General features: G+C 41.0%; 1 protein-coding gene across 1 annotated transcript in view; it reads left to right on the top strand.

Moving 5' to 3' along the window:
* LOC143285537 (bactericidal permeability-increasing protein-like) overlaps window positions 1–9,607 on the top strand; it is a 35,180-nt gene that overhangs the window by 7,906 nt on the left and 17,667 nt on the right. Inside the window, exons 4-7 of the mRNA XM_076592897.1 lie at window positions 144–217; window positions 744–962; window positions 6,923–7,017; window positions 9,083–9,259. Coding sequence (XP_076449012.1) covers window positions 144–217; window positions 744–962; window positions 6,923–7,017; window positions 9,083–9,259 — 565 coding nt within the window. The remainder of the gene's footprint in view (window positions 1–143; window positions 218–743; window positions 963–6,922; window positions 7,018–9,082; window positions 9,260–9,607) is intronic.

The raw sequence follows: 9,607 nt of genomic DNA, 5'->3' as shown, positions 1-9,607 counted from the left end.
GGTGACTGACATCCTGACCTGTACCCTCACTCTTAAAGCAGGCAGCAGCAGTTCGCTGATGACCATATTCGTCAGAAGAAGTCAAGGAGTTAAAGATGAAAAACAATTTACAAAGAAGAAGATTCTTATTATTTTGTGTGCAGGCTCAAAGCTTCCATGTCTGGCAGTGTGGATGTATCTGTCAATGGCGTCAGTTTCTCTCTCACCATGGTTATTGGTGAGTGTCTGGACCATAGAGAGGGGGGTTGGGGGGTTGGGGGGGGGGGCGGAGGTGTCGGTAGGTAGTTATTAATTCAGATATGGAATGTTAAAGTGTTCTTTGATATATCAACAGAAACAGAGAAAGCTTATGAAAACTGTAGGTTGTGAAACAAGACTTACTTTTGATAAGAGGCGACCAATGTTTCAGACCATAGGTCTGTCTTCAGGGACTGTGTTACTTGGAAATGATTGTGGAAGTTTTTTCTATAACTCTGTGTGTGTGTGTGTGTGTCTGTGCGTGTGTGTGTGTCTGTGCATGTGTGTGTGTTTGTACAACATAGTTGTGGAGAAGAACAAACACAGGTAACACCTGAACAACCCTTCAGTTATTTCAAACCAACTTTGCAAAGATTAAAACAGGAAATGTTAAAATGCTTATAGCAATCCTTCAGAGGCTGCAATTGGAGCCGTTTAAATTCTTTCTCACACAGAGAAACCTGTTGTGAGAAAAAGAGTAATACAAATACTAACACTGTTGCCAGGCACGGACCCCACAGGCAGGCTCGCCATCAAGGCGGGAGGCTGTCACTGTGACGTGGCTGATGTCAGTGTACACATTCACGGCGATCTTTCTTTCGTGCTGAACCTGTTCCGTGGTGAGGTGGAGAGACAAGTGAGGGACCTCCTGCCCGGAAAGCTCTGTGACGCCGCCAACGATCAGATCAACAACGATGCAGAGAACCAGTTGAGGAAAGTGAGAGGTCAGTTGAGTCAGTTAACCATAATGTTTGTTTGTATACATGTATGTTTGTGTTTCATTGTTTGGTGGTTGTTTTTTTTGCTTGTTCAGTCAGTTAACTGCAATAGATTTTTGTTCAGTCGTTGTTTTTTGCATGTGTGTGTTTTGTTGTGTTTTTTGTGGGGGGTGTGGGGGGGTGGGGGTACTATTTCATTTGTAAATATTTTGTCTATTGTTGAGAGAACCCGAGGAAGTGGGCCCTTACGATTGCGCCGTAACTTTAGCTCAATTGGGAAAACGAGCTAGTAAGTTTGTGACATGATACAAGTCTTTGTCAGATACAAAACATGAGTGTCAAAGAATCGATAGACAGACAAATACAAAAAACTTAGCCGTATGAAGAGCACAGGATCAGGAGTCAAGGAAGGTAGTCAGGAATACAGAGGGGAGGTAACCTACTTCCAGGAGGTTACCGGCCATAGTTACTTTCATTTTATCCACATAGGCAGATAGTAGTTTGCACAGGACAGGAATCGGACTCCCTGCCCGAGTCTGCACTAGTGGGTCACAGTAAGTATGGTAGATAAACGTAATTTAAGGAAAAAAATTTCCTTTTATGAAGGCAACTCAGAGGGATTTGTTGTTTTGTGTGTGTTTAGTGTCATGCACCATGTTAAGGTAAGAGTGCATCTTAGCAGAGTCAGTCACACCTGGACTTGTGTCCAGTGATCACCATTGTCCAGGGTTCAAGGTCCCATTCTAGCACTGGGTTGTGTCTTTGGGAAAGCCACCTTACTCTGATTTTTCGCAGTCCACCCTGCTGTGAAAGGGTATTGCCTTTGGTCAGGGAATATTGAATACAGCAGGAGAGAATTCATCCCCATCATCCTTTGCTGAGCCCCAGACACAGTAGATATGAATTCACTGCCCTGATGGCCATAAAAGGCTATGGGACCTTTGACCTTTTTAAATTCAGGTGTTTGCTGACTATAATCACCCCCGCCCTTGCTGATATACTGTGATCACACATCATATCCCCCTGTTGACATATCAGTTTCAGTTTGAATGTACATCTTGAATTTTCACAGTTGAGTGTTACTGTTTTAAAGGTAAAAGAGGAGGGGGCAGTGAATGGTGAGTTGGGGAAACTGGGTAGATGGAGGCTAGAATGCAAAGATGAACTGATGGATGTGTATTGTAAGATGTGAGGGAAACACCAGCTGTAGTAAAGATGTGTATTGTAAGATGTGAGGGAAACACCAGCTGTAGTTTCAGTTTCAGTTTCAGTAGCTCAAGGAGGCGTCACTGCATTCGGACAAACCATATACGCTACACCACATCTGCCAAGCAGATGCCTGACCAGCAGCGTAACCCAACGCGCTTAGTCAGGCCTTGAGAAAAAAACAAAAAAACAAAACAAAAAAAACAAAAACAAAAAAAAACGGGGGTATAAATAATAGATAAGCTTACATAAATAAATAATAATAAATATGTAATAGATTTTTATAAACAAGTTGTAGTATAATAAATACTAAAACAAGGTAACACTGAAACATAACATAATTATATATCAAACAACATTGTGAAAATTAAAAAAATGTTAAAATGAAGCATACCTTCAAGGCTGCATTGAACCTTTAAATCTCTCATAACAGAGAAAACTGGTTTCAAGAATAAAGTAAGTAATACAATACTACATGTATGCCAGCACGACCCCACAGGCAGCCCCCATCAAGCGAGCTCACTGTGACGTGGCTGATTCAGTGTACACATCACGGCACTTCCTTCTGCTGAACCTGTTCTGTGAGTGAAGCGAGTGAGGCTCCCGCACGAAGCTCTGACGACCGCACAACGATCAATCACACAAACGATCAGAGAACCAGAGGAAGTGAGAGTCAGTTGATGTCAGTTAACCAAATTTTGTTTTCATCAACAGTACATTTTTGTTTCATGATTTGTGTTTTTTTTTTGCTTGTTCATCAGTTAACTGCAATAGATTATGTTCAGTTGTTTTTTTTGCATAGTGTTTTTTGTTTTATTCTGTGGTGTGACAGTGTGGCATGGGGTACTATTCACTTGTACATACTTGTCTATTGTTGAGAACCCGAGACCAGTGGCCCTTCACGCATTGCCCGTAACTTACTCATTCACAACGAGCTAGTACAGTGACAGATACAAGTCTTTGTCAGTCAACTTGTCAAAGATCGAAGACAATACAAAACTTAGCCGTATGAAGATGCAAAGCATCAAGAAAGTCAGATACAGACGAGTAACTACTTCCAGGTACGCCATATACTTTCATTTACACATACAGTATATTCACGACAGGAATCGACTCCCTGCCCTTGCACAGTGGTCACAGTAAGAGGTAGATAACGTAATAAGGAAAAAATTCCTTTATGCAAGCAACTAGAGGATTGTTAGTTGTGTGTGTTAGTCATGACCATGTTAGGTAAGAGTGCATCTTAGCCGAGTCAGTCACACTGGACTGTGTCCGTGATCACTTGCAGGTTCAAGTCATTTAGCCATGGTTGTGTTTTGGAGAAGCCACTACTTGTTTTCGCATTTGCACCTGAGGAAAGGTGTTTGCTTTGTCAGGAATGTTAAATACTGCAGGGGATTCATCCATACTTTGCTGCCCCAGCACATGGATGTGATTCATTGCCTTGATGGCATAAGGCTATGATGGCCTTTGACCTTTTTAATTAGGTTATTGCTTGACTATAATCACCCGCCCTTGTGATTTACTGGATTCACACTCAGTATCCTGTTGACATCGTTTCAGTTTGAAGTTACACTTGAAGTTTCACGTAGCTGTTCACTGTTTTAAAGTAAATGGGGCATGAGGTACGTTAGATGAGGAAACACTGTAGTATTGTAAGATGTGAGGGAAACACCACCTGCTGTAGTGAAGGTGTGTATTTAAGATGTGAGGGAAACACCAGCTGTAGTGAAGATGTGTGTTGTAAGATGTGAGGGAAACACCAGCTGTAGTGAAGATGTGTATTGTAAGATGTGAGGGAAACACCAGCTGTAGTAAAGATGTGTATTGTAAGATGTGAGGGAAACACCACCTGTAGTGAAGATGTGTATTGTAAGATGTGAGGGAAACACCACCTGTAGTAAAGTTGTGTATTGTAAGATGTGAGGGAAACACCAGCTGTAGTGAAGATGTGTATTGTAAGATGTGAGGAAAACACCACCTGTAGTAAAGATGTGTATTGTAAGATGTGAGGGAAACACCAGCTGTAGTGAAGATGTGTATTGCAAGATGTGAGGGAAACACCAGCTGTAGTAAGATGTGTATTGTAAGATGTGAGGGAAACACCAGCTGTAGTAAAGATGTGTATTGTAAGATATAAGGGAAACACCAGCTGTAGTGAAGATGTGTATTGTAAGATGTGATGGAAACACCAGCTGTAGTGAAGATGTGTATTGTAAGATGTGAGGGAAACACCACCTGTAGTGAAGATGTGTATTGTAAGATGTGAGGGAAACACCAGCTGTAGTAAAGTTGTGTATTGTAAGATGTGAGGGAAACACCAGCTGTAGTAAAGATGTGTATTGTAAGATGTGAGGGAAACACCAGCTGTAGTGAAGATGTGTATTGTAAGATGTGAGGGAAACACCAGCTGTAGTGAAGATGTGTATTGTAAGATGTGAGGGAAACACCAGCTGTAGTAAAGATGTGTATTGTAAGATGTGAGGGAAACACCAGCTGCAGTAAAGATGTGTATTGTAAGATGTGAGGGAAACACCAGCTGTAGTGAAGATGTGTATTGTAAGATGTGAGGGAAACACCAGCTGTAGTAAAGATGTGTATTGTAAGATGTGATAGAAACACCAGCTGCTACAGTGAAGTGGTTAGCAACATTGACTTGCAACCAGGAGGACATGTGTTCAAGCACCATCAGAGGTGGGCCTTTTTTTTTGGCCCACGGCCGGCTCCTACCTAGAGCAAAAAGTGCCATGGGCCCAAATGGAAAGAATGGGACCATACAGTCAAAGGTCACCCACTACACAGATGTGTCCTTGGAAGTGTTACTCCAATTCCTGACCAGCACTGCAGGTATCTGTATCTCTGAGTCCTGTTTGACACTGGGATATGATTAGCATGGGAGTATAACATTGTCAAGCAGCACCAAACATAAGGGACCAATTTTCAATAATGGACCAATTGTCAAGCAGTCTCAAATATAATGGACCAATTGTCAAGCAGTCCCAAACGTAATGGACCAATTGTCAAGCAGTCTCAAACATAATGGACCAATTGTCAAGCAGTCTCAAACATAATGGACCAATTGTCAAGCATAATGGACCAATTGTCAAACAGTCTCAAACATAATGGACCAATTGTCAAGCAGTCTCAAACATAATGGACCAATTGCCAAGCAGTCTCAAACATAATGGACCAATTGTCAAGCAGTCTCAAACATAATGGACCAATTGTCAAGCAGTCTCAAACATAATGGACCAATTGTCAAGTCGTCTCAAACATAATGGACCAATTGTCAAGCCGTCTCAAACATAATGGACCAATTGTCAAGCCGTCTCAAACATAATGGACCAATTGTCAAGCAGTCTCAAACATAATGGACCAATTGTCAAGTCGTCTCAAACATAATGGACCAATTGTCAAGTCATCTCAAACATAATGGACCAATTGTCAAACAGTCTCAAACATAATGGACCAATTGTCAAGTTGTCTCAAACATAATGGACCAATTGTCAAGCAGTCTCAAACATAATGGACCAATTGTCAAGTCGTCTCAAACATAATGGACCAATTGTCAAGTCATCTCAAACATAATGGACCAATGTCAATCAACATATGATATAACAATTGCACTCTCAGTCTCATCTAAAATATGGAACAAGTTGCAATGCGAGTACCAAACAAATGTAAACATACATATTGTTGCTGCAGTGCCTCACATTGTGCGCATCTGTTCACATGGACATCGCATGTGGCTCCCCCCTCTTTCAGCCTCCAACATGAATGGTCCACATATTGTCATTGTCGGGTTTGTGCATGCAAAACAATGAACCAATGGTATCACACATTATCAACACTCAGAGGTACACTTGTAATGTGCACTATCCCCAACTTATATACAGCTACATTGTCACACACATCACCACACACACACACACACACCACATGATGTGATGCAAGCTTGCAGGCTCAAGACTTTGTACATCTGTAGCAGTCGTAAAGTCTGAAAGCATTGTATTGTATTGTATCGTATTGTATGTATTGCTATACCTTTTCACAACAGATTTTCTTGTGAAATTTGTGCTCACCCAGAAGTCATCACTACATAATGGACACCCATTATTGTTCTGCATCTCAAGATATATTGACTTGTTCTTATAAGTCGGATTTCTCTCGAAATATGCAGGACAACCAATTTGTTGCAAGGTTCAGTTACTGCTACTTCATCATGCTGCACCAGACTTTGGTTCATTGTCTCATACAAATGGACTATTGCTTTACACCATCTCACAGTCTCAGGAGGGAGAGAAATATGTCGTAGGGAGATTAGAACTAATGACTCTTTCGCTTCTAGGCGTGACGGTTACTCAAAACATCAATGACCAGTTGTTCAGTGTGTCTGGAAAAAACTTTGTACCATGTTAGCTTTTATATGGACAAGCTGGTCTTTTCTACGTCCTCAACCCTCCATGCACCCACTTCACACCTGCCCCCCATACGACCTATTTCATTTTTTTTAAATGAAAGTGGACATGTCTCTCAAAGCAGATATCATGGACCATTTAGATGAATTAAATACATTTAGTGTGTACAATTTGTAACTTGCTGTCAACCAGTCTCAAACATAATGGACTATCACAGCAGCATTGTCACCTCCATCATCATCAGTCATCATCATAAAAATATGGAAAACAAAACGTCTCAAGTTGCGGGGCACCCAAAGCCCAAAAAGTGATAAAACATACATTTCCATGTGTTTGCTGCAGTGCTCTCCCATCTGGTGCGCCATCTGTTCACACTGGACTATCGCATGGTGGCTCCCCCCTCTTTTCAGCCCACCTACATGGAAACTTTCCACAAGGTGAGTTACTTTTGTTGTGGTTTGTGCATGACATAAATATTGACACGCATGCGTATGCACACATATATGCACACACTCAGAGGTACACTTGTACATGTGCACATCCACCAACGTGTATATATGCATGCTTACACTTGCACACACACACACACACACACACACACACACACACACATGATGTGATTGCAAGCTTTGCGGGCTTCAAGTACTTTGTAATCTGAGCAGAATCTGTAAAGATTTGAAAGCATTTTGTATTGTATTGTATTGTATTGTATTGTATTACTCTTTTGTCACAACAGATTTCTCTGTGTGAAATTTGTGCTGCTCACCCCAGAGAGAGCTCATCACTACAATGAGAGCACCACCCTTTGTTTCGTTTCTGCCTGCAAGATGTATTTGTTTTCTTATCAAAGTGGATTTTTCTACCGAATTTTGCCAGGGACAACACTTTTGTTGCCATGGGTTCAGTTACATGCACTTCATGCATGCTGCACACAGGACTTTGGTTTATTGTCTCATGCAAATGACTAGTATCTTTACCACCACTCACAGTCTCATGGAGGGAGAGAAAATACTGGTGTGTGGGGGAATTGAACTAGTGCACTCTTTCGCTTCCTGGGTGGACGCGTTACCTGTAGGCGAAAACACCAATCCGTTGTTCAATGGTGTCAGTGGAGAAGAATCTTTGTTAACTCCTGTTTTCTTTTTTTTGTGACAAGCCTGGTGCTTTTTCCACCTCCTTCAACCCTCCAGCACCCCCTCACCCTGCCACCCCATACCACCTTTTTTTCTTTTTTTTTAAATGAAAGTGAGATGTTCTTCAAAATGCAGATATCATGACACTTTAGATATGAATTAGAATACATTTGAGTTTGTGTATTTGTTGTACTTGCTGCTGCTTTCATTTCTGTTGTGCAAATCATGAAACCCTGAAATGTTGAATTAGCCACCCAGGAAGAGGTTCCAACAATGGTAATGTAATCCAGGGAAGGGGTTCCACAATGTTGGTGTAATCACCCAGGAAAAGTTTTACAATGCTAATGTAATCACCCACGAAAACGTTTCAGAATGCTAATGTAATCATCCACGTGAAAATGTTTCACAATGCTAGTGTAATCATCCAATAAAATGTTTCACAATATTAGTGTAATCACCCAGGAAATGTTTTACAATGCTAATGTAATCACCCAAGAAGATGTGTCACAGTGCTAGTGAAATCACCCAGGAAAAGGTTTCACAATGCTAATTGTATTGTATTACTTTTTGTCACAACACATTTCTCTGCATAAAGTCCAGGCTGCACATGGAGCATGCACATTGCCACAATGCAGCACCACCCTTTTTGTCTTTTTTTCTTTTTTCTAAACTGCAAGTGAGTTTCAATATCAAAATGTATTTTTCTACTGAATTTTGCAAGGGTCAGCCCATTCGTTGCTGTGGTTTCGTTAACATGCTGCACACAGGACCTCAGTTTATCGTGTCATCCGAAAGACTGCTATCCAGACCACCTACAACTCAAGGAAGGTGTATTGAATGGAGAGAGTACAAATTCTGGTCTGTATGTGGGACTCGAACACACTGACACTTGCTTTCTAGTTGGGCCTGTTGTCTCCAGTCCACTGTACACGTCACATGTAATCATTGTAGTGAATCTGTTGGGGTTTTTTCTCTCTTGAATGCTTTGTCAGGGTTTTTGTGTCTTTTTTTCTCTCTTGAATGCTTTGTCAGTGTTTTTGTGTCTTTTTTTCTCTCTTGAATGTTTTGTCAGTGTTTTTGTGTCTTTTTTTCTCTCTTGAATGTTTTGTCAGTGTTTTTGTGTCTTTTTTTCTCTCTTGAATGTTTTGTCAGTGTTTTTGTGTCTTTTTTTCTCTCTTGAATGTTTTGTCAGTGTTTTTGTGTCTTTTTTTCTCTCTTGAATGTTTTGTCAGTGTTTTTGTGTCTTTTTTTCTCTCTTGAATGTTTTGTCAGTGGGTGTTTTTTCTTGGTTGTTGTTTTTCTCTTGAATGCTTTTGTCAGTGGTCTTTGGGTTTTTAAAAAAAATTTTTCTCTTGAATGCTGTGAGCAGGGGGAGATCCTGTGGACGGCAGATCCCCAGCCCCCTCCCTTCCCCCCATCCCCCTTGCCCCCCTCCCCCTCCTCCCGCAACATGCTGTACCTTTGGGTCGGAAAGTACGTGCCGCAGTCCATGCTCTACGCTGCCCATAAACACGGCTTCCTCCGCTACAATGTGACCACCAAGGATGTGAGTCACCCCCCCCTTCCCTGGTGACATCAGTGTGAAGGCAGTCTCAGTTATGGTTATTTCATTGAGCATTGTGTTCATAATGTGCAGTGCAAAATGTATTTTATTATTTGATTATATAAGTGGTTTGCTTCCCTTTGTTTTGATTTATTTCTGTTTGCTCACATTTATTTATTTATTTATTTTTATGGTATTAATGGTAGCATTGTTTCTTTTTTGTTTCTTTTTTTTTCATGGCTACTTTGGCAGTTTGGATGGATAGAATGTTTTGTGCAAGCTTGTGTTAGATATTTGATTATGAATTTGTTTATTGAATGATGAAACTTTGTGCTGTGTTGTGGATGAGCA

This window comes from Babylonia areolata, chromosome 9 (genome assembly GCF_041734735.1).
Source record: "Babylonia areolata isolate BAREFJ2019XMU chromosome 9, ASM4173473v1, whole genome shotgun sequence".
In the NCBI taxonomy this organism is placed as follows: Eukaryota; Metazoa; Mollusca; class Gastropoda; order Neogastropoda; family Buccinidae; genus Babylonia; species Babylonia areolata.
This window is presented reverse-complemented; position numbering and strand designations above follow the sequence as displayed.